A 25,626-nucleotide genomic window follows, 5' to 3' on the forward strand; every position below is an offset into this window, starting at 1 on the left:
GAATGGCGTAAACCCGGGAGGCGGAGCTTGCAGTGAGCCGAGATCGCGCCACTGCACTCCAGCCTGGGTGACAGAGCGAGACTCCGTCTCAAAAAAAAAAAAAAAAAAAAAAAAAATAATAATAATAATAATTACATTGTGATTTAAGGATGTGGAAAGAAGGCAGCCAAAGTTCTTATTTTAAAATAATGTCTGAAATCTGTGAATAAAAAAATACTGAGAGGAGTTCGAAGCCAGAATTGCTTAAATATTTTCAAGTGGTTGCCACTGGGAAGAGATGGGGTTAAGGTGTTTCTTTTTTTTTATTATGAGTCTTTCAACATATTCAGCTCTTAAAAATGTACACACACATTTCTTGGAGCACAAATAGAAATAAATTAATTACCCAGTCAAATCAAGAAGCAGATGGCCAGGTGTGGTGCTCATGCCTGTAATCCTAGCACTTCGGGAGGCCAAAGCGGGCGGACTGCCTGAGCTCAAGAGTTCGAGACCAGCCTGGGCAACACGGTGAAACCCCGTCTCTACTGAAAAATACAAAAAATTAACCGGGCATGGCAGCGTGCGCCTGTGATCCCAGCTATTGCGGAGGCTGAGGCAGGAGAATGGCTTGAACCTGGGATGCGGAAGTTGCAGTGAGCCGAGATCCTGCCATTGCATTCCAGCCTGGGCGACAGAGAGAGACTCTGTCTCAAAAACAAAAACAAAAATTGGCCGATCAGCCGGGCTTGATGGGGCGTGAGGCAGGAGAATTGCTTGAATTCAGGTGACGGAGGCTACAGTGAGCCGAGATCATGCCACTGCCCTCCAGCCTGGAGACAGAGTGAAACTCTGTCTCGAAAAAAAAAAAAAAAAAAGTAGGAAAACAGCAACAAAGTAAAAGAAAATTTTAAAATTAAGAGCAAAACTTACTGTAACAGGACCCCCCCCAAAAAGACCAAAACAACAACAACAAAAAACCAAATCTACATTTTTGAAAAGACTAATGTACACTGATACCTTATAGCAGTAATCAAGAAAAAAAGAACACCTAGATAATTAGGTTCAAAAAAGAAAAAAATAACAATTACAGCAGTTATTTTAAAATATTAAAAAGTAGTGATTTTAAAAATCACCACAGAAATTATTTACAGTGATAAAATAGCATGGGCAATTTTATGCCAATAAATTTGAAAAATTACATTAAAAACAATTATCTAGGAAAAGGTATCTAAAACAGAATACAAACTAAAATACCTAATCAATGAGACTTTTAAAAAACTGAGTCAGGGGCCGGGCGCGGTGGCTCAAGCCTGTAATCCCAGCGCTTTGGGAGGCTGGCAGATCACCTGAGATCGGGAGTTCAAGACCAGCCTGACCAACACGGAGAAACCCCCGTCTCCACTAAAAATACAGAATTAGCCACGGCGTGGTGGCTCATGCCTGTAATCCCAGCGACTCCGGAGGCTGAGGCAGGAGATTCACTTGAACCCGGGAGGCGGAGCTTGCGTGAGCCGAGATCGCGCCATTGCACTTCAGCCTGGGCAACAAAGAGCGAAACTCCGTCTCAAAACAAACAAAAATTGAGTCAGAAGTTAAACGCGTACTAAATAAGACCAAAGGTTCTGCATGCAAATTGTACCAAACTTTTGGAGGCGGGGCGGGGGGCGGTGACCTGTTTTACAGAATAGAAGAGACTGTGCTGTCCAAATTATTATGAAGTTTATAAAATCTTGTTAGTATAACGGGCAACGAGGGTACATAAAAAGATTAAAATGCAATCTTGTGAGCATAAGTGAAGTCAAAGGGAGACAGCCAATTGAATACACCAGAGTATTAAGGAAATAAAACCATATCGCATTCAACCACAGTATAATGCAATAGGTGAAAAAAACTATGGCTGTGATTCAACCCATTATTAGATTTGGAGATTCAAGAGGCTGCTGGACAGGGAGGCGTGCACCCTCAGCCCTCCCGTGTTGCTTAGAAAAGGAGGCAAACGCGCGCCCCCGGTCCCCCGGCGCTCCCTGCGTGGCACACACAGCCAGCCCGGGACCCCTCCGCCCCTCGCGCCCCTGGTCCCCGCGCGCCACTCGCACCCGGTAAGGGGCCCCTCCTCCCTCAAGGGCCTCTCCCACCGCCGCCTCCCAGGCAGGCTCCCCGAGGCCCAAACTTCCGTGAGGCGACGCCTGCACGCAGGAGAACTCAGCGGGCGAGCCTGAGCCCCCGAGGGACTCGTCCCGGTTGAACAAGCCACCGCCCTGCACGCTCACCCACCCTCGGCGCCCGCCTCCAGGCGCCCGCGGTCCAGCCTAAGGGGGACGGAAGGCCGAACTACGTTTCCCAGGAGCTTGTGCGCCGCCCCGCGGAAGGAGCGTGATCCGTGCGTCACGAGCGCGCTCTCGGCGGAAGGCCCGTCACGGAAGTGTCCGTCACGGAGTGGCGGCTGGGGCGCCGGCGGGGAAACGCCGATTCTAGGATCCCGGGGCGCGCGGCTGACGGGGTGGGGGCGGGGTGCGGCCTGAACGCCAGGCTGGGGCGCGTGCGTCACGGTGTGTGTGAGGGGTGCGTGTGCGTGCGTGCGCGGCAGGGGCGGGCGCAGGACTCATGGGGCGGGGCGGGGCGGGGCGCGTGCGCGTGCGTGACGTCAGGCCACGGGGAGGTGGCGCCGTAGTGCCCGGCCGGCCGCAGACACCGCTCTGACGCCGCCGCTCGCGCTGCGCTGGGAATGGAGTCGCGTTCTCTGTTTTGCCGTTGCTGCTGCCTTTGTGACGAGGTCGCTTTCTCCCATCGAACCTTCTAGTTGCTTATTGCAGGTATACACGAAAGTGCTGAATTTTGTGTGTGCATCGTAATGAGACGCGTGTTGAACCCTTTAGTAATGTAGCAGTGTATTAGCTTCGTATTTCTAGGTAGACGGTAATTTTGTCAATGAAAAATTTTAACGGTGATAGTCACCCCTTGCCTGAGTCCCTCTCCCTCGCGCGGCCCAGGCGTTCACGGCGGACGTTCTTGTTCTGTGGAGAATAACGGCCGCGCCTGGAGATTGACGCAGAGTGGGCGGCGGTGGTAGTAAGTTTGAGCCAGATATTTTGAGTAATACAAAATAAGGTTTCTTCTAGTCTAACTTCCATTTTTCCCCCAGCTGGGATAGATGTTTAAAATTTTACCAATGGCCTTTCTAGCGTCTCGTGAAATAGTGACGCCAATTTGTGTGTGGTCTTTTAAAAACAAATCCTGCGTCTCTAGCTCCTAGCTTCCTCATCTTCAATTTTGTTTTGTTTTTTAATCAAATAGATTAACTAGAGGTGTGTTTGTTTAATCTACTTTATTTGTTTTCAGAAACAGATAAGTTTACTATATTTTTATTTTCCCTTGACACTAGATTTGTTAATTAAAATTGTATATAGGCCATCTAACACATAATATGAGTGTCAAAGATAAGGTTAACATCAAGATTTGGTACGTAGATCCCACCCAAAGTGTATGCAGAAGTTGAACAATTTCAATTCTAGCTATACATTAATTGCAGAAAGAGACTTAATTTAAAAAAAAAAAAAAAAGTAAAAGGGAAGGCAGGATGTCACCCAGAATGCCAGCCAACAAATATTACTAGGTTAGAGATGACTGCAGTTAGCTCTCCGAGAACTGGATAGCTCACCTCCTCCCTACCGCTTTGAAAATCACCTCCACATTAACTTTTCTCTTGTGACACAACTAATCTCTTCTGTTTTATTATAATTGTTCCCCATCTTCCAAAGCCTCCTGGATGGTAAGTTGCACACGCTCCTGCCTCTTTCTGAAAATTACATTTGTTTTTTCATTAGTTCTCTCACCATGCATTTCTTTAGTTCTTAGCCTATGCCAGTCACAAGGGCAGAGATTTGAGATACACATCGTAAATTAAATGAGAATATGTGCTTATCAGTATTTTATGTAAGCACCGTCTGGAAATTCTACTTAGGACAATATTTAAGTAGATATGAAGCTTACCTTCTGGAAAAGAGATTACAAAATTATCCTTATTAATTAACTAAGTCCCCAAAATGAGAAGAGATTCAATTACTATCAATAATTTGTAGTAAAGTGACTGAAAAGGAAATAATAAGCTAATAGATTGACTTGCCGTCCTCAACAAGTTAGCACATACTTTTATTTTTAAAAAGTCTACACAATAGGAATAAAATAATTAATTTTAGCTAGAAATATATGCGAACTATATGAGAAAAACTTCAAAACCTTACTAGGCAATGTAGAAGAATAAAGGATGAGTAAGAATAAAAACAGATTTGTTTATAGATTATATTCAGTTGTCAAGAAAATCGGAGAATTTTTTTTTTTTTTTTTTTGAGATGGAGTTTTGCTCTTGTTGCCCAGGCTGGAGTGCAATGGCGCGATCTTGGCTCACTACAACCTCCGCCTCCAGGGTTCAAGCAATTCTCCTGCCTCAGCCTCCCTGGTAGCTGGGATTACAGGCTCCTGCCACAACGCCCAGCTAATTTTAGCTCTTAGCATATGCCAGTCACAAGGGCAGAGATTTGAGATACACATCATAAGTTAACGAGCAACAAGAGCGAAACTCCGTCTCAAAAAAAAAAAAACCATTATTTTAAGAAAACAGAAATTTCTTATTGTTAATATCTCTGTTATGCCTACAAGAGACTCTTACTTTCATCAGCAGTACTCTTTCCGGCATGTCTCATGTCAGCCAGGACTTTCAATTCTTCTGGCTATGAAGCAAGATTGGGACTATGATATAGGCCACCTTTGTCTGTATATGTGCCTCTTTGTCTCATAACGAACATCCAAGAACATTACTTTTTTCTCTTTCCACACAATGTCTCCTTGCTGCCTGATCCTAACATTTCCTGTTAAATATTTTATTGTGAAAAATTTTGAACATACGGCTAAATTATAAGAAGTTTACAGTGAATACTTACAAACCTTCCCATCTAGACTCTACCATTAATATTTCACTATACCTAATTTTAACAAATACCTGTCTGTCCCTATTTTTATCCATCAGTTCATTGTATTTTTTTATTTTTTTCAAAGTAAATTGACACGGGTACATATTCCCTAAAAATTTCAGAATGCCTGTGTATTAACTAGAATTCTATATTTGTTTAGGTTTTTCTTTAGAAGTGAAATGTACAAAACATGAAAAGTGCAAATCTTAAGTGTACATTTGCTGAGTTTTGACAGATGCAGTGTCTTTGCCTTTTGTATCTTTAAATATATCTTTGGCATGTCTATTGGCTACTGAGTTTTAACTTTGTGGCTGCTGGGTCCTTTTTGCTGATCATACCTTGCCCTTTACTGAAGCAAATACTGGTAAACCTTTTCAGAACTTGAAGAGAGTCTGTTGTCTTTATTAATGAACTCTATGTCCCCAAGTGAAATGCTGTGCCTGACGAGGTTGTGCCTGTCATTGTAAGTGCTGGTTAAGTATAGACAGATGTCAGAGTGAATGAATGTGAAGTGCTAAGCACTTTACTAGCAAGACTCTTCCCAGGATTTTGAATGAGATTGTCTTAATTCTCAAGTGGTTCACTATCTCATAAGGGAGACAGACAAATTTTGGTACTGTAAGGCAGTGTTGAAGTGCTAGAACAGGGCATGGGCAGAGTCCTTCGTGTTTACTGACGATAGAACCACTGAATCTCTCTGAGACGGTGGGAAGGCCTCACAGCAAAGATGACATTAAAGTGATCCTTAGAGAATAGGGGGCAAATGTAGTGGGAGTTAAGTTGAAAAGGGTCAATAGTTGTGAAACTTGTACGCTAAGTGTTTGATTGGAGCTGTGCTTTGGAACTGCTTGTGCCTCAAATAGTAACTTTCATAGCCTTCTTGCTGATACTTGAAGCTTCTTTTCAGCCCATCTCTGCCCTTGTGGCAGGCAAAATAATGGCTCCCCAGAGATATCACCGGCACCTGGGAATATTTTACCTTATATTGCAAAATAGAATTTGCAGATGTGATTCAATGAAGGACTTCAAGATGGGGAGAGATTACCCTGGATTATTTCGATGGGCTTAGTGTAATAACAGGGGTCCTTAAAAGTAAAAGAGGTGGGTGGCTGGGCATGGTGGCTCACGCCTGTAATCCCAGCACTTTGGGAGGCCAAGGCGGGGAGATCACCTGAGGTCAGGAGTTTGAGACCAGCCTGGCCTACATGGTGAAACCTCGTCGCTACTAAAAATACAAAAAAAAAAAAAAAAAATTAGCCGGGTGTGGTGGTGGGTGCCTGTAATCCCAGCTACATGGGAGGCTGAGACAGGAGAATCACTTGAACCTGGGAGGCAGAGGTTGCAATGAGCCGAGATCGTGCCATTGCACTCCAGCCTGGGCAACAGAGCAAGACTCCATCTCAAAAAAAAAAAAAAAGTAAAAGGGGGAGAAGAAGGTGAGCATTCAGGGAAATATAACCGTGAAAGAAAGGCACAGAGGCCGGGCGCGGTGGCTCAAGCCTGTAATCCCAGCACTTTGGGAGGCCGAGGCGGGTGGATCACGAGGTCAGGAGATCGAGACCATCCGGGCTAACATGGTGAAACCCCGTCTCTACTAAAAATACAAAAAACTAGCCGGGCGTGGTGGCGGGCGCCTGTAGTCCCAGCTACTCGGAGGCTGAGGCAGGAGAATGGCGTGAACCTGGGAGGCGGAGCTTGCGGTGAGCCGAGATCGCGCCACTGCACTCCAGCCGGGGGGACACAGCGCGCGACCCCCCCCCCCAAAAAAAAAAAAAAAAAAAAAAAGGCACAGAGAAATGTATCATTGCTGGCTTTGCAGGTGGAGGAAGGGTCAAGAGCCAAGGAGTGTAGATGGCCCAGACACTGGACGGGGCAAGGAAATAGATTCTTCTCTAGAGCTTCCAGAAGGAACACAGCTCTGCCAACACCTTAATTTTAGCCCTCCGAGACCTGTATCAGACTTCTGACCTTCAGAACTGTTATATAATAAATGTGTGTTGTTGAAAACCACGAAGTTTTGATAATTGGCAGTGGTGGAAAACTAATACAGCCCTCTGTCCTTAAGAGTTTACCAAAGCAAAAATGGTCTCCCTTACTCTTCTTTGGCACTATATTTTGACTTTGCCTTAGAAGAAAAATGGTGTGATTATAAATATTTTTTGTGACCACATCTGGTAGAAAATACAGACTTCATTGTAACATTCATGTTCACAAACTGAATTATAGTCTTTGTCTCCTAGGAGATTTTACCATTTGGAGGTGAGAAGAAAAGTCTCCTCTTTGCAAATGTAAAGCTCACATTGTGGAATGGCTGTTGTTGTACTTTCTAACTCTTAACATTGGACCTTTTCTCATCGTTGTTCCAGCTTCTCCTTCCCCAGGAAGTTTTGCAGATTTCTGCAACCACATTCTTTTATCCATTCTCTTCATGTCCGTGGTACTAGACTTTTCACATCTTTCCATGGTTATGGTCTGCTTGAGGGAGGGAAATTATTCTCGTAGTTGGCGTTCATAACATCTTAAAAAGAGTTTCTCAGGTAGAGGACAGTCAGTCACTCTTGATAGCTACCTGAATGCCTTTTGATCTTAGTGTGTGCATATTGAATTGTCTTTTGCCTTTCATGGGTCTGCCTTGTCTTACTGGGAAGATTATTGGATCTCAGAGCCTCCAGACTACCTCTCATCTTTTGTTCTTACACAGCAGTGACCGAGTAGTAAGTTGGGCTCCAAACTCTGCACTGTGAGCTGGGAAAGGGCACTCACTGCTCCCTGAATACCAAGATCCATTATGCTGCTGCAGCCAAAACAGGAAATAAATAATGCTGGACATCATCAAGCAGAGGATTTGAAACAGCTTTCCTCTGTGGCGTTGCAGTGTTCCAGGATTTCATTATATGAACTGAGCCTACCTTGCCTTCTCATCTCTGGAGGCTCTTCACTTCACTGCTCATGTCATCACTCCTGTGTGTCTCAGACTTCCGCTCATGACCCAAACAGCACAGCCTCTGCAAACTTCAGTATCCCTCTTTGTGACTTTTACCCCTTGTTCTCCTGGCTCTTTTATGTCCTTATTCTCACTACTGTTCTTGGAGGTTCTCCTCAAATTTGTCTGCTCCTTCCTTGACTCACGTCTATACCAAAACTAGATCCTGTTGTTGATTGCACACATTTCTCACATTAGGCATTCTTCCTTCCCTTGCTCTGCGTTACCTGCACACGTAGAAATCCCAGCCCAGAACCACTGCACAGTGTGCCTTTTCTTCTGTCCAGGCAGCGAGTGCTGCTTGAGGAAATCACAGCTAGGCAGACAAGTGTGACAGACATACTCTCCATAACCTCAGCTTATCTTTTGTCAGCAGCTTTTGCTAGTTTGTCACTGCATGGCCCAAACCTTTATCACTGTCCTCAATGATCATGGCCTCCTGTTGTTCCTCTCATTGTTAGCATATAGCCTTGCTTTCTTTTTTGACTCACATTTTTATTGAACTGCCTGCTAATTGTCAGCATCTCACCTATCCTGACTTCCAGGAGGTAGGAGAGAATGAAGCATCCTTCTTCCTTTACAAACCTGATGCCTTCATCAGAGATTTGACCCCATCCTTTCCCCCTTCTCGCTCCTCTAGTTCCAACTCCCTTGTCTTAATTGCTTCCTCTGTTTTTAGTCTCCACTTTGACCCCACCACCTCTTCCACCTGCCCTTTCTCTTCCTTCTCCACTTCCAGACTTTTCATTCCTATTGTGGAATTTGTCTGCTGTTTCCACCAGTGTATTGAAACTGATCTCCTTAAATTATTAGTGAAGGCTTATCTAACCAATCCAATACCTTTCAATCCTTAATTTGTCTAACGCTATTTTGATCTACCCGTCCTTGAAATTTTACATATCTTAGATCTGTCTATTTGGTGGTTCTCTGCCTCCTTTTTGGGCTTCTCTTTCATTTGCTTCCTAAATGTTGATTTTTCTCTATAATCCTGGTCCTACCATTTATTTTACTCTTCAAGTTCTCTTTGGTTGGTTTTATGCCATGGTTTCATCTGGTAACACCATTATGTGGGACTATTGAATATTACTGTTTCTTAGTAAGCTTTGTATGAAATATGTCACAGGGTTGTTGATAGTAACATATGGTCCCCCTTAGACTCCTTTATTCATGTGTTTACTTAACCTATATCTTATAGCAGGAGAATATAGTTACTCTTAAATATGTGACAAAAGACCATCCTCCTCCCGAAAAGCTTGTCCTGTTTGAATATATAGCCAGGCAGCCTGAAAGGATTCAGATAGAATGCAGATGTGGAAGGCAGATGATGTACATCTGGATAACCCTCACATGTAAATACAGCCTCGTAGATGCCACTTCTCTGTGGCTTACTCACTGTGTTCATGTGGCCTACTCACTATGTTCAAAACCAATCACATCATTTCTCTGATACCTAACCCTTCTGATACTGTTCTCCATTTAGTCACACGGAAACCTGAGAGTCATGTGAAGCCACTAGCCCTTTCTCACACCCACATTCAGTCAAATTCCAGGACATACTGATCATACCCAAATCTACCTGCTCTCCATTTCTACCATCATAGCCTTAATTTGTGTTCCCAAATCTTCTAGATTAAAGTATTAGCCTCCTACCTGATTTTTTTGCTACTATTATATCTTCCTCTAGTCCATTACGCAGGTACCCCTAGAAGAGCACTTGGAAGACACTAATATTGTTTCCTGGCTTACAACATTTAGGAAAGAGTTCACATTTTTGCGAATGGCATTCTTGGCTGGCTGTGACCTAGATCTGGCCTTGCACACCTCTGGCCCTGTTTCTTTTTGTTCCCTGGCCTAAACTATATGCACTAGAAGTATTGAACTTCCCCGTACACATAATCTTCTCAGGCACTGCCTTTGCTCACGATGTTCCCCATCCTCCCTTACCTACCAAACCAGCTCTGACACTCAGCCCATTCCTCCCTGAAACCATTAGGCTGTGTTAGAAACCACCTATGCTCCCATGAACCCTTGTCCATTGCCATTATTATAGCAGTAATCAAACTCTGCTGTAAAGTGTGTTTTCAGTTTCTTCAACTAGCCTGAGCTGCTTGAGGTAAGGTATAAATGCCTTGTTCACATTTCTATCCTCAGGGCCTGATACAGAGCTAGAAACATAAGTGTTCGGTAATGATTTATTAAAATGGCAGAAGTTCCAGATCTATACCACTAAGATAGTTATTAACTTACCAAGTGTTTCCTCAAAAATAAACAAAACTTCTGCCAGTATCCCTGCTCTGAGAATGACTGTGATACTTTAGAGAAGTCAGTTTTGGCCAGTCACACATAAAAGGATCCTTTGTGATGGATCTGATTACCTCGAGAATGGTAGAAACCTAGAATTAAATAAATAATGGTTTACACCTGTGTTTCTCAACCTTGGCTAGACATTCATTTATACCAGGTGGAGCTCTTAAAAAAAAAAATCCTTAACCCCTTCTCAGATAATTAAATCAGAATCTCTTGGTGTGGGACTCAGGTATCAATAAATGCCAAACATACTTAACAATTCCAGTGTGCAACCAAAGTTTAAAACCACTGGGTTAGATAAAGGTTTGAGTGAGTTATCTAGAAGTAGTTGCTAAGGGAAATTAGAATTGAGTGAGACCTAACCTAAGTTATTCATAATTATGGTAGTTATCAGAGTGGACCTTATATGCCTGTCTAAACCAGCAACCTTACTGTAGTTTTGTTTTTTTTTAAATGAGAGCCTATTGAAAATTTATTAGTGACCAGAAATGTTGAGACCCTGTCTAAAAAAAAAAAATTAGCCAGGTGCAGTGGCTCATACCTGTAGTTCTTGCGCCTTGGGAGAATCACTTGAGCCCAGGAGTTTGAGACCACAGTAACCTCCCTAGGATGCCAGTACTATTTCCAGATATGTCATTTGATTAACAGTATCTCATATATTGACTTGTGATTGACTTCTTTGTGATTCCACACATATGTCCTAATCCTGCCCTGTACAACAACTCAGAATAAATATTATTCCGAGGAGAGGATGTGCAAATGTGTGAAAATTATTTTCTTGCTTCCTTTGAGTAATTTTTTTCAGGCTGAATATTTCCAGTTACTTCAGCCTTTGCTTATCTTGAAAAGCAAGCTCTATGAGGGAAGGACCCATGTCTGAATGGCTACTACTCTATTCTTAGCCCCTAGAATAGTACTTGGCATATTGCAAGTACTCAGTTAATGTCTGGTGTAAAAAGGGATGAATAAAGGAACCATCTGGGTTCATTTACCTCTTTATCTGACTTCTTAAAAGGAACCTTGTACTCCTGTGATAACATCCATACAAAGTATATATAGCATCCACTTGTATATCTTAATTTCCTTAAATAGTATGTCATTGCCTTCATTGTCAGCTAAAATTTGTAGGCCGGGGAATGGTGAAACCAAGCCTGTAAAACCCAGCACTTGGAGGCCCGGGTGGATCACGAGGTCAGGAGATCCCGAGACCATCCCTGGCGAACCACGGTGAAACCCGTCTCTACTAAAAATACAAAAAAAATTAGCTGGAAGTGGTGGTGTGCACCTATGAGTCCCAGCTACTCAGAGAGAAACTGAGGCAGGAGGAATAGGCGTGAACCCAGGAGGCGGAGCTTGCAGTGAGCCAAGATCACGCTACTGCACTCCAGCCTGGGTACTTAGGCGAGACTCATCTCAAAAAATTTGTAACTGGTTTTTTACAATGGAGTCACAACTCTGTCGCCCAGGCTGGAGTGCAATGTGAGATCTCAGCTCACTGCCAGCTCCACCTCGAGGAGATTTCACGCCCTTCAGCCTCCGGAAGCCAACTGGGACTGGCATCGCCACCTCAGCCAGCAGTTTTAATATTTTTAAGTAGGAGGCGGGGTTTCTGCATTGGGAAAAGTCTCGATCTCTGTTCACCGATCTCGACTCCCAAAAAGAGAATGCTGGGGATTGCAGGCTTGAACTCCCTTTGTCCGATCTTATATTTTAACAGGTGAGGATTAAAGCAGGGCAGGACAGAGACCTGTAGCTGATGTCAGAGACCTCTCTTCATAAGGACATGACCCTTCGGTCAGCTAACTGTGGATCTCTCTTGCTGTACTGTAATTCAGTCATTGTTGCTGCTGCTTTTGGTGGCTGTAGGAGCAAAGAGTAAGAAACACTAAACCTCCTTGGAGAAATTAGGTAATGACATAAGAAGGGATAATGTTTGATCTTGCAACGTAGATAAGGTTTTACCAAGAGACAAGAAAAGGAAGAACGGATCTGGCATAGGAATAGCATAGATAAAGATGTTCAGGCAACTCAAGTGGTTCAGCATGGTTATAGGGAAATGTATGGTAGTTTGGTGAAACATTTAGGGCTTAGGGAGGTAGAAAAGCCACAATCACAGAGGATCCTAAAGCCATGCCAAGGACTTAGTGCATTTTTCTATATGTACTGGGAGACCAAAAGGGAATTTTAAACAGGGAGTGAAACTTCTGTGTTTTACAGAGGTGATGTTGTGAGAGACCAAAGGCAAACAAGTCAAGTAGGAGGTTTCTAGGTCAAGAATTATGAGGGCCTGAAACAGGGCCATGGCAGTAGGAGTTGGAAGAGATGGATGGAAGACACTTAAAAGGGGGAATTTACAGATTGTGGTGACTGATTGGATGTTAAAAAGAAACTCTAGAAAGACACTTGCTGGTTGGGCACAGTGGCTTACATCTGTACTTTGAGCTCTTTGAGAGGCCCAGCAGTTTAGGAGGCCAAGGCACGAGGACTAGTTGAGGCTAGGAGTTCTAGACTAGCCTGGGCAACATAATGAGACCCCTATCTCTGCAAAAGAAATTTTTTTAATTAGCCAGGCTGGGCATGGTGACTCACACCTGTAATCCCAGCACTGGGAGGCCAAGGCAGGAGGATTGCTTGAGCCCAAGACTTTGAAAGCAGCCTGGGCAACATAGTGAGATCCTGTCTCTATAAAAATTTAAAGATGGCCGGGCGCGGTGGCTCAAGCCTGTAATCCCAGCACTTTGGGAGGCCGAGACGGGCGGATCACGAGGTCGGGAGATCGAGACCATCCTGGCTAACACGGTGAAACCCCGTCTCTACTAAAAAAATACAAAAAACTAGCCGGGCGAGGTGGCGGGCGCCTGTAGTCCCAGCTACTCGGGAGGCTGAGGCAGGAGAATGGCGTGAACCCGGGAGGCGGAGCTTGCAGTGAGCTGAGATCCGGCCACTGCACTCCAGCCTGGGCGACAGAGCGAGACTCCGTCCCAAAAAAAAAAAAAAAAAATTTAAAGATTAGCTGGGCGTGATGGCATGTGCCTGTGTTCCCAGATACTCAGGAGGCTGAGGCAGGAGGATCACTTGAGCCCAGGAGGTCAAGACTGCAGTGAGCTGTGTTTGTGCCACTGTATTCCAGCTTGGATGACAGAGTAAGGACACTTCTCAAAAAAAAAAAAAAAAAAAAAAAAGCCAGGTGCTGTGGCTCACACCTGTAGTTCTGTGTACTTGGGAGGCTGAGGAGGGAGGATCACTTGAGCCCAAGAGTTTGAGGCTGTGGTAAGCTATGATCATGCCACCACACTCCGGCCTGGGTGACAAGAATGAGGCCTCGACTTTGAAAAAAAGAAAAGAAAGACACTTGTGTTACTGGGTCACTAGACGTCTTTTTTTTTTTTTTTTTTTTTAAATCTTACCACATGTCAGGCACCATTCTATGTTTTACAAATACTAACTTATTTAATTCCCACAGTAACCCTATGAGGTCAATACTATTTTATCCCTCTTGGTCTTGAAAACCACTGTTTAATGTATTTTGTCTGTTTTGCTGTTGGGTCAAGAGGTTAATTCTGTTCTCTCGTGTTCCATCTCGGCCGGAAGCAGAAGTTTATAAAACATTGCATTTTAGGCCGGGCGCGGTGGCTCAAGCCTGTAATCCCAGCACTTTGGGAGGCCGAGACGGGCGGATCATGAGGTCAGGAGATCGAGACCATCCTGGCTAACCCGGTGAAACCCCGTCTCTACTAAAAAATACAAAAAACTAGCTGGGCGAGGTGGCGGGCGCCTGTAGTCCCAGCGGAGGTGGAGCTTGCAGTGAGCTGAGATCCGGCCACTGCACTCCAGCCTGGGCGACAGAGCGAGACTCCATCTCAAAAAAAAAAAAACAAAAAAAAAAAAACCATTGCATTGTAAATTTATTTTAAATTTAGATTTTTTAGATTTCCATTTTTTTGACTACTAAATTTGACTATTTCCTATATGTTTACATTTGCATTTCTTTTGTACTTTGTTCCTGTATATTGTTTGCTCTGTCTTCTGAAGATTTAAGGGTTTCTTTTTCAATTTTATGCACTCTCACATAAGTAAAAGCAATATGGGCTGGGCGCGGTGGCTCAAGCCTGTAATCCCAGCACTTTGGGAGGCCGAAACGGGTGGATCACGAGGTCAGGAGATCGAGACCATCCTGGCTAACACGGTGAAACCCCGTCTCTACTAAAAAATACAAAAAACTAGCCGGGCGAGGTGGCGGGCGCCTGTAGTCCCAGCTACTCCGGAGGCTGAGGCAGGAGAATGGCGTGGACCCAGGAGGCGGAGCTTGCAGTGAGCTGAGATCCGGCCACTGCACTCCAGCCTGGGCCACAGAGCGAGACTCCGTCTCAAGAAAAAAAAAAAAAAGTAAAAGCAATATGGCTTCTGTAAGAGAGCGTCTTACAGCAGGAGAATTCTGGAGATCTGCAAAGGTTCTCCCTCAAGTATTCAGCAGAATACAGATCAGTACATACATGTGAGGAAACTACTTGAGCCAGGGAACGAGTCCTCTAAAGGATTATTGGGAACAGTATCTGTTTTTCACATAGGGCTGAGAAGAGCGTCTTTTCCCACCCGCCAGACTGGAAAACTCTTCCAATTCCTGGAGCATTGGATAGGTCGTGTCTACCCGATCAGTATCTGTCAAGAAGGTCTTGCTTCAGTGTGGGGGATAATTAGCCCTATACTAGGCACTGCTAAAGCTATCTAGCAAATTGTAAAAGAAAGACCCAAAAGGATCAAACTGTTTCCAGGTAATCTAACTGCATCCTAAAAGAAAGCTTAAGGAAATTTATAGTAATACAAAAATACCCAGCATCCAGTACGATAACATTCACAGTATCTGGCATCCAATCAAATTCACCAAGCATGCAAAGAGATGAAAACATGGCCCATAGTGAGGACGATAATAATGATTTGAAACTCATCCAGACTTAACATAGATCTTACTATTAGCAGAGGAGGACAGTAAAACATAGTTATAAATGTATTTCATATTGCTAAGAACGTAAATACAGCAATAGAAAGTATTAAAAAGAATTGAGATTCTAGGGAGAAAACCCATATTGTCTGAAATGAAAATACACCAGGTTAACAGCAGATTACATTTCTAGAAGAAAAGTTGGGTGAACTTAAAGGCATAGCAATGTAAAACTATCCAAAATGAAATGCAGAGAGAAAAAAGAAACCAGAAAAAAAATGAAAAGAACTTGAGTAAGCTGTAGATAGCATCAGGTAGCCTACTGTATGAGTAATTGGAGTCCCTGAAGAAGAGAGTAAAGGAGAGATGGAGAAATATATGAAGAAATAATGACTGGAAATGTCAAAACTTAATGAAACTATAAACCCGCAAATTCAAGAAGCTCAAGAAACCCTAAACACCAGAAACATGAAAAGTATACCAAGGAAAATAATAATCAGATTACTCAAATCAATAAAAGAGAAAATCTCAAAAGTAGCCAGAAGGAAAATACATGCTATATACAGAGGAATAAGGGATTACGTTGGATTTCTTACCAGAAATAAGACGTCTAAGAAGAATGGAACTGTATCTATAAAGTACTGAAAGAGAAAAACAACTGTCTACCTATTAAATAGAATTACACGTTCAGGAAAAAACGTCTTTCAACAACAAAGGTAACTCAACCTATAGAGTGGGAGAAACAGGCCAGGTGCGGTGGCTCACGCCTGTAATCCCAGCACTTTGGGAGGCCGAGGCAGGCGAATCACCTAAAGTCAGGAGTTCAAGACCAGCTTGGCCAACATGGTGAACCCCCGTCTCTACTAAAAAATACAAAAAATTAGCTTTGCATGCCTGTAATCCCAGCTACAGTACTTGAACCTGAGAGGTGGAGGTTGCAGTGAACCAAGAGCATGCCACTGTACTCCAGCCTGGGTGAAAGAGTGAGACTCCATCTCAAAAACAGTGGGAGAAACTATTTGCAAATCATGTCTCTGATAAGGGTTTAATATCTAGAATATACAAAGAACGCCTACAACTCAACAATACACACAACCCAATTGTAAATGTGGGCAAAGGACTTGACATTTCTGTAAAGAAGATATACAAATGGCTAGTAAGCACATGAAAATATGCTCAACATCATTAGTCATTAGGGAACTGTAAAAGCTACAGTGAGATGTCACTTCATCCCAACTACGATGGCTGTAATTTAAAAAAATAGAATAACAAGTATTTGGCAAGGATGTAGAGAAATTAGAATATGCATATATATTCCTGGTGTGAATGTAAAAATGATGCAGCCACTATAGAAAACAGTTTGGTGATTCCTCAGAAAGTTAAACATAAAACCATATGACCCAGCTGTTTCAGTCCTAGGTGTATACCCAAAGGAATTGAATGTAGGAACTCAAACAGATACTTGTATGCCAGTGTTCATGGCAGTATTATTCATAATAACCAAAAGATGGAAACAATGCAAGTGTTCATCAACAGATGAGTGGGTCACAAAATGTAGTCTCTAACCAATGGAATATTTGGTTATTAAAAAAGACTGAGGTTCTGATACATGTTAAAACATAGATGAACCTTGAAAAATGTATACTCAGTGAAATAAGCCAGACTTAAAAGGGCCAATATTGTATAATTCCACTTATGTGACCTAAGTAGAGTAGGCAAATTCGTAGAGACAGAACGTAGATTAGGGGCTTCCAGAGGAATAGGGGAGAATATGGAGTCATCAGTGGATACCAGAGTTTCTGGAGTGATGGAAAAGTTTTGGAATTACATAGTGGTGATGGTTGCACCACACTGTGAATGTAATTAATGACACTGAATTGGATACCTAAAAACAGTTAAAATGGCAAAAAGATACATATATATATATATGTTACTACAATTTTAAGAATTATATAATATACCAAAACCCACTGAATACACAGTTTAAATGGTTGAATTGTACCATATGGCTGTTAAAAAAAAAAAAAAAAAAAAACAAAGGCACAAAAAAGACATTGTTAGCTATAAAAAGGCTGAAAGAATTTATCACCAGGAGACCCTTGTTACAAGAAACGTTAAAGAATGTGCTTCAGAGAGAAAGGAAATGAAACCAAATGGAAATCTGGATCTACACACACAAGTAAACAGCACTGGCAAATGGTAACTACATAGGTAAATATACAATATTTTTCCTTAATATTTAAATTGTTTTTAAAATGTAATTGGCTATATTAGTTTTCTGTTGCTGTGTAGCATATCACCACAAACTTGGCAGCTTCAAACAGCACTTCCTTATTATCAGCTCTGTTGGTCAGAAGCGGTGCAAGCACAGCGTGGCTGGGTTCTCTGCTCAGGGTGTCCAAAGGCTGAAATCAGGGTCTGTCACCTAGACTTGAGTTGTCATCTGGAGGCTGTGGGGAAAAACTCACTTTCAAGCTCACTCTTCTTGGCGGAATTCAGTTCCTTGTGGCTGCAGGACTGAGGTCCCTGCTTCCTAGCTGGCTTTCAGCTGGTGCTGCTCTTTGCTGCTGGAGATTGCCATTTTCCTCACACTGCACCTTCCATCTTCAAGCTGGTAATGGTCCATCACGTTTTTCTTGGGCTTCAATCTCTGAGTTCCGTTCTGTGACCAGCTGGAGACAACCTTGTTTTTTTAATCTGTAAAGTGAGACTGTTAGATTAGGTCAGGTTTGGTTTTTTTCCCCTCAAAAAAAAATTTGTAATGGTAAGTAGGATCATTCAGTTTTAAATCTTCAAATGTGGTGTGGAACTCCAGAGATTAAGGGGTAAAAATGCAATTTATGTAGCTCTTCTCTTCCTAATCTTAGGGAGCTTCGGGCACTGTAGATTTGCTTATAGAATGTCTCTGATGTTCCTCTGTATAGTGGGTGTTTGTGTCATACCCAGCTGGTATGAGGAAGTTTAGGCTGTCAATTTAGGGAGCCTCCCAGTCACAGCAAACTTAACTTATGTTTCTTTCTTTTTCCTAGCTTTGTCTTCCTAGCACTCTGCTATCACTCAAGGAAGTATCATCAAGAACAAGGAGGAAATGCATGCTAAGTCACTAACTGCCTGGTCCCAGGTAAGCTGTGCTTTCTCCCCAGTTTCCAACTGGGAATTCCTTTTTGTTTTAGTCCCTTTGCCAGAGAACTTCAGAAATTATATCTTCTTCTCCAGCAGACTAGGATTAGGTTTTTGTTTACTTTATTTGTAGTTGTAGTTTTATTTCCTTTTAATACAAAAGAAACACAACGCAAGTTTAACAGTAACATTGGGCCGGGCGCGGTGGCTCAAGCCTGTAATCCCAGCACTTTGGGAGGCCGAGACGGGCGGATCACGAAGTCAGGAGATCGAGACCATCCTGGCTAACCCGGTGAAACTCCGTCTCTACTAAAAAAATACAAAAAACTAGCCGGGCGAGGTGGTGGGCGCCTGTAGTCCCAGCTACTCGGGAGGCTGAGGCAGGAGAATGGCGTAAACCCGGGAGGCGGAGCTTGCAGTGAGCTGAGATCCAGCCACTGCACTCCAGCCCGGGAGACAGAGCGAGACTCCGTCTCAAAAAAAAAAAAAAAAAAAAAAACCAGTAACATTGGTGGGAATCAAGTGAGGTGACATCAGACTTCTTCCCAAAAAGAAGAGAGAACTGGGAATGTTGATGTCTCTCTGTGGTTTCTCTCAGGCCTGACTGTCCTGGGTGTGGTGCTTACTGTGTTAAGTCCTCCGTGGGGAACCCATTTGGAGGAACTCAGGGACAAGTTACATAGTTATCAAAGGATAACTGCAAACAAGGTGCAAAGAACTCTGAGGAGAACAGAACCTCAGTGAGCAGTGTGGCCTGGGGACATCCAGGCTGAGAGACTGGTTGTGGTGCCTATTCAGCTTCTTCCTCTGGAGGGTCCTTCATGCAGACCTTGACAGGTAATCTGGGGAAGGAAGGTGAGACTGGAGCCGAGGTTCCCTGGCCTGTCTGGAGGGCTCAGCCCCACATTGGAGTGCTCTGGGCAGGTGTTTGGCATATGCATTTAACATGAGGATATTTAAATAATTGAAAGGTTCAGAAGAAAACTTGCTGAAATCACATTTATGCCAACACATTAAGGATGACTTGTGATTGTCCAGAGAAATATGAGAGAGCCGCGTATGTGAAGGCCCAGACTTTTGAGAGAGCATGGCCTGTTTGAAGAGGTAAAAGCAGTTTAGTGCAGCCCAAACACAGAACCAAGAGGGGAATATGGGCAGTGTGGGCCTTCTAGGCCTGTTTGGCACTGACTGCAACACAGATATGTTTGCATGGGGCTAATGAGACTCCTCACAGAAGGATACACAGTGATAACAAGGCCAACAAGAACTGAAACAAATACCAAGAGATAACTGATGAGGCTGGTTGAGCTGATGAGCTTGTGAAGGAGGCTGAGCCAGAGTCTTCTGCGAGTTAAAATGAAAACCAATGTGTACAGTATAGGGAAAGATGGTTTTGCAGGAATGAGAATATGACTCAACTGTAACATGCTGCTTTATTGACTAAAAGGTGAGTCAGGAAGAAGACATCACTGTGGGCTTTGGTCTTTCCCTCTCTTCTTTTATTATAGAAATTTTCAAATATATACAAAATAAAAAGAGTAGAATAGTAGTAGAAAATATGACAGAATGGAATGAGATAAGTGTTATATTTAAAATGGACTGGAGGCTAAGGCTAATACAAGAAAAAGATCAGCAATTTGTGCTGATCAAAAATTCAAAAACAGGTATTTGCAAACAGTTATTCTTTTTTTTTTTTTTTTTTGAGATAGAGTCTCGCTCTGTCACCCAGGCTGGAGTCCAGTGGTGCGATCTCAGCTCACTGCAACCTCCACCTCCCAGGTTCAAGTGATTCTCCTGCCTCAGCCTCCCAAGTAGCTGGGACTGCAGGCATGTGCCACCATGCCTGGCTAATTTTTTGTATTTTTAGTGGACAGGGTTTCACTGTGTTAGCCAATCTCATTCTCCTGAACTCAGGTGATCCGCCTGTCTTGGCCTCCCAAAGCTCTGGGATTAAAGGTGTGAGCTACCCCGCCTGGCCAAACAGTTGTTCATTTACAATTGAAATGAAGGCATTTAAAAAACAATAAACAACACAATTCAGGATAATGCTTACTTACAGCAAAGAACAAGAAGCACACAAGATTTCAAAAGTACCAGGAGGAATGAAGGCTTACTTAGTCTATATAGCTTCTTGTTATGTCTGCGTATGCTGGACTGCAGCGGATGGCACTTCTCATCTCTGTCTTCTTTAACACTGTATTGTACTGTGTGTTAGTGTGTATGATACTATGAGACAGATGGTATTTTACAGCTAAGAGAACTGACTCGTGGTGAGGTTAAATAAACAAACATCATCCAATCCAAAATTTAAAGTGTGCAGACCAGGTGAGGTGGCTCATACCTGTAATCCCAGCACTTTGGGAGGCCGAGGTGCACAGATCACCTGAAGTCAGGAGTTTGAGACCAGCATGGCCAACATGGTAAAACCCCGTCTTTACTAAAAAATACAAAAATAAGCCAGGCGTGTGGTGGCGTAGTCCCAGCTACTCAGGAGGCTGAGGCAGGAGAATTGCTTGAACCCGGGAGGCGGAGGTTGCAGTGAGCCGAAATCATGCCACTGCACTCCAGCCCAGACGTTAGAGCAAAACTCTGTCCCCTGCGCTGCTCCCCGCCAAAAAAAAAAAAAATTTAAGATGTACAGATTTGACCACGGATTCGCCTGATTTCAAATCCGGTTATTAACTGACATCTCATGCACATTTCCTTTTAGTAGTGTCACCATGACATGCTTTGTCTCTGTGTTTACAATAAAAGTGCAGTGTATTTCTTATGGGAATGCTAAAACCACCAGACCAGAAATCAGATAGCCACTTAAGTTAAAACTGGGCAGGCTTCTTTGAAACCATGAACAGCAATGAATGAGTCAAGGACTAGTGGAAAGTAGCAGGCACACTTAACTTCAGGAATATGAGAATGAGGTGGGAGCAGAGTGTCATCACCATTATGCCTGAAGGGATGAGAACAGGGACAGGTTCTGGAAACCAGACTTGTGGTTCACAGAGGCTGTTCCCATCTGTCAAGGGAATGTACCTCCATCACATCACCACCACTGCACTGGGGCAGCTTGCCATATCCAACTGGTGATCTCCATTGGTGAAATAAATCAGAAAGGCAGAGGGCAAGAGAAATCTTTGGTATAATCCACACAGCTCGCCCTCCCTTGGAACAGAGTAGGGTGGAGAGGAAACCTGGAGGGAAGGAGAGAAGATATCCAGCATACAGATCTCATAGAACATTCCATTTTAAATATTTTTATTTATGTTTCAATTTACACACAGTAACATTTTCCCCTTTGGATTTACAGTTCTGTGATTTTTGACAAGCGTATATAGTTGTGTAGCTACCACTTCATTCAAGATACAGAGCAGGCCGGGCGCAGTGGCTCACGCCTGTAATCCCAACACTTCGGGAGGCTGAGGCGGAGGGTGGATCACCCGAGGTCAGGAGTTCGAGACCAGCCTGGCCAACATGGTGGAACCCCGTCTCTACTAAAAATACAAAAATTAGCTGGGTGTGGTGGCCAGCACCTATAAACCCAGCTACCTGGGAGGCTGAGGCAGCAGAATCGCTTGAACCCGGGGAACGGAGGTTGTAATGAGCCAAGATTACACCATTGCACTCCAGCCGGGGTGAAAGAGTGAAACTCCATCTCAAAAAAAACAAAACAACAAAAAAACCCACCAAGTTACAGGGCAAACCCATGATCCTAGAATTCCCTATGTGCAACCCCTTTGTATATAGTCCGTGCTTCCTCCCCCTCCAGCCCCTTGACCACTGATCTATTGATTTTTACCTTTTCCAGAATGTCATATAAATGGGATCACATAGCATGTAGCCTCTAGCTCCTTTCATAAAGCATAATGATCGGAGGTTCATCTGTTGCTGCATGAGTCAGTAGGATATTCCTTTTTATTGCTGAGTAGATTTGCATTGTGTGGCTGTACGATGCTTTGTTTATGCATTTCGTGTTAAGGGACATTTGAGTTTCTTCCAGTTTTTGCCAGTTTTAGATAAAGCCCTTTCTCAGGTTTATGCATTTGCATACAGGTTTTTGTGTGGACATAAATTTTCACACTCAGGTATTTAGCCAAGAGAATGATAGGTGTGTGCCAAGAGTATACATTTAACTTTATGAAAAATATGCAAATTTTCCAAAGTGGTTGTAGCATTTTCGCATTCTCACAGTGATGTGTGAGAGTGGCAGTTATTCTGCATCCTCACCAGCACTTGGTATCACACACTTTAAAAGTTTACCCTTTCTAATAAGTGTCTTTACAGTATCTCACTGTCGTTTTAACTTTCATTTCCCTAATAAGTAATGACACTAAGCATCATGTGCTTTTTTTTTTTTTTTGAGAGGGAGTCTTGCTCTGTCACCCAGGCTGGAGTGCAGTGGCCGGATCTCAGCTCACTGCAAACTCCGCCTCCCGGGTTTACGCCATTCTCCTGCCTCAGCTTCCCGAGTAGCTGGGACTACAGGCGCCCGCCACCTCGCCCAGCTAGTTTTTTTTGTATTTTTTAGTAGAGACGGGGTTTCACTGTGTTAGCCAGGATGGTCTCGATCTGACCTCGTGATCCGCCCGCCTCGGCCTCCCAAAGTGCTGGGATTACAGGCTTGAGCCACCGCGCCCGGCTCATGTGCTTATTTATTATCAACTACCTATATTCTTCTTTGGTGAAATGTTTATTTTAGTCTTTTGCTTAGTTTTCAAACTAGTCTGTTTTCTTACTGAGTTGTTGTATTTTTTTTTTTTTGAGATGGAGTCTTGCTGTGTAGCCCAGGCTGGAGTAGAGTACAGTGGCACGATCTCAGCTCACTGCAACCTCTGCCTCTCGGGTTCGAGCAGTTCTTCTGCCTCAGCCTGCTGAGTAGCTGGGACTGCAGGTGCACGCCACCACACCTGGCTAATTTTTTTCTTTTTTTTTTTGTATTTTAGTAGAGACGGGGTTTCACTGTGTTGCCCAGGCTGGTCTCGAACTCCTGAACTCGGGCCATCCCGAGGCATTCCTGAGGCCTGTCTCGGACTCCCAAAGTGCTGGGATTACAGACATGAACCACTGTGCCCAGCCTCTTATTGAGTTTTGAGGGTTCTCTGTACCTTACACGTACAAGTTCTTTGTCAGATAATGTGATTTGCAAATATTATTTCCTGGTCTCTGGCTTGTCTTTTCCTTCTCTTAGCAATGTCTTTTGAAGAGAAAAAACATTTTTAGTTTTGGTGAAGCGCTCACTTTGTCAATTTTCAATTTGTTCTTTTTTTTTTTTTTTTGGAGACAGAGTCTCATTCTCTCGCCTAGGCTGGAGTGCAGTGGCGCAATCTCAGCTCACTGCAACCTCTGCCTTCAGGGTTCAAGCGATTCTCATGCCTCAGCCTCCCAAGTAACCGGGATTTCTTGCATGCACCACCATGCCCAGCTAATTTTTGTATGTTTGGTAGAGATGGTGTTTCACCATGTTAGCCAGACTAGTCTTGAACTCCTGACCTTAGGTGATCATCCTGCCTCGGCCTCCCAGAGTGCTGGGATTACAGGCGTGAGCCACCATGCCTGGCATATCAATTTGTTCTTTTATGGATCATGCTGTTGGTATTACTGCTAAGAACCCTCTGAAGAACTCAAAATGACAAATGTTTTTTTCCTATGTTTTCTTATAGAAATTTTATAAATTTATGTGTTACATTTTGGTCTATTTAGGATTTGAAATTTTTTTGCAGATTGACACATTTATCAGTATGTAATATCCCTCTTTATCTCTGCTAATATTCTTTGTTGTTAATTCTATGTTGTCTGATATTAATGCAGCCACTCTAACTTTCGTATGATTAGTGTTTCCATAATATATCTGTTTCTGTCCTTTTACTTGTAACCTCTCTAGGTTGTATTCAATATTGTTTTTTTTTTTTTTTGAGACAGAGTTTCACTCTCGTTCCCCAGGCTGGAGTGCAATGGCGGTATCTCACCTCACTGCAACCTCCACCTCCTGTGTTCAAGCAATTCTCCTGCCTCAGCCTCCCGAGTAGCTGGGATTACAGGCATGTGCCACCACACCCAGCTAATTTTGTATTTTTAGTAGAGACAGGGTTTCTCCACATTGGTCAGGCTGGTCTCGAACCCATGACCTTAGGTGATCCGCCCGCCTTGGCCTCCCAAAGTTCTGGGATTACAGGTGTGAGCCACAGCACCCGGCCCAATGTTTTTTTTTAGGTAGCAGATAGTCGAGGCTTGTGGTTTTTTTGTTTGTTTGTTTGTTTTGAGGCAGGGTCTCATTGTTGCCCAGGCTGGAGTGCAGTGGTGTTATCACAGCTCACTGCAGTCTGGCTCAAACTCCTGGACTCAAGTGATCCTCCCACCTGTCTCCCTAGTACCTGGGACTACAGGCTTGAGCCACCACATCTGGCTACTTTTTAAATTTTTTGTAGACATAGGATCTCCCTGTGTTGTCCAGACTGGTCTGAAACTCCTGGGCTCAAGGCTTGTGGTTTTTGCTGTTGCCTTTTTTTTTTCTTTTTTTTTTTTTTTGAGACAGGTTCTCACTCTGTTGCACAAGCTAGAGTACAGTGGTGTGATCACAGCCCACTGCAACCTCTGCCTCCTGGGTTCAAGTGATCCTCTCACCTTAGCCTCTCGAGTAGCTGAAACTACAGGCACATGCCACCATGCCTGGCTAATTTTTGTATTTTTTGTACAGACAGGGTTTTGTCATATTGCTAGGCTTGTCTTGAGCTCCTGAACTCAAGTGATCCACCTGCCTCAGCCTTCCAGAGTGCTGGGATTACAAGTGTGAGCCACTGCACCCGGTTGCTTTTTTTTTTTCTTAATACATTTTGGCGACCTGTTTTTTTGTTGTTTTTTTTTTTTGTTTTTGAGACGGAGTCTCGCTCTGTTGCCCAGGCTGGAGTGCAGTGGCCGGATCTCGGCTCACTGCAAGCTCCACCTCCCGGGTTCACGCCATTCTCCTGCCTCAGCCTCCGGAGTAGCTGGGACTACAGGCGCCCGCCACCACGCCCGGCTAGTTTTTTGTATCTTTTAGTAGAGACGGGGTTTCACCATGTTAGCCAGGATGGTCTCGATCTCCTGACCTCGTGATCCGCCCGTCTCGGCCTCCCAAAGTGCTGGGATTACAGGCTTGAGCCACCGCGCCCGGCCGGTGACCTGTTTTTTAATTGTTATGTGTAGACCATTTTTGTTTAATGTTATTATTGATACAATTGAATTTCAGTGTGTTATTTTATTATATGTTCTCTGTATATCTTTTCCCACTTCTTAATTTACTGCCTTTATTTGGATTATTTGAATATATTTTAGTATTTCACTTAATGTCTTGGTTTTTT

General features: G+C 43.5%; 2 protein-coding genes across 7 annotated transcripts in view; one reads left to right on the forward strand and one right to left on the reverse strand.

Moving 5' to 3' along the window:
* Nucleotides 1-2,498, reverse strand: part of ZNF891 (zinc finger protein 891) — a 43,299-nt gene extending 40,801 nt beyond the window's left edge. For 3 of the 5 annotated variants that reach the window (XM_031650969.1, XM_031650967.1, XM_021923208.1), the window contains exon 1: nucleotides 386-501. The gene's annotated coding sequence lies outside the window, so the exon portion shown is untranslated. Of the gene's footprint in view, nucleotides 1-385; nucleotides 502-2,249 lie in introns of those variants that run through there. The other 2 variants (XM_021923211.2, XM_021923209.2) reach the window with 2 other exon arrangements.
* Nucleotides 2,499-2,629: 131 nt separating this feature from the next.
* The window catches only part of ZNF10 (zinc finger protein 10), a 34,074-nt gene continuing 11,077 nt past the window's right edge, over nucleotides 2,630-25,626 (forward strand). The window contains exons 1-2 of one of the 2 annotated variants that reach the window (XM_003907423.5): nucleotides 2,630-2,792; nucleotides 18,205-18,296. In XM_003907423.5, coding sequence (XP_003907472.1) covers nucleotides 18,264-18,296 — 33 coding nt within the window. In that variant the 5' untranslated portion in view covers nucleotides 2,630-2,792; nucleotides 18,205-18,263. Of the gene's footprint in view, nucleotides 2,793-16,616; nucleotides 17,387-18,204; nucleotides 18,297-25,626 lie in introns of those variants that run through there. The other variant, XM_009182123.4, reaches the window with a different exon arrangement.

The sequence above is a fragment of the Papio anubis genome, chromosome 9 (assembly GCF_008728515.1).
Source record: "Papio anubis isolate 15944 chromosome 9, Panubis1.0, whole genome shotgun sequence".
In the NCBI taxonomy this organism is placed as follows: domain Eukaryota; kingdom Metazoa; phylum Chordata; class Mammalia; order Primates; family Cercopithecidae; genus Papio; species Papio anubis.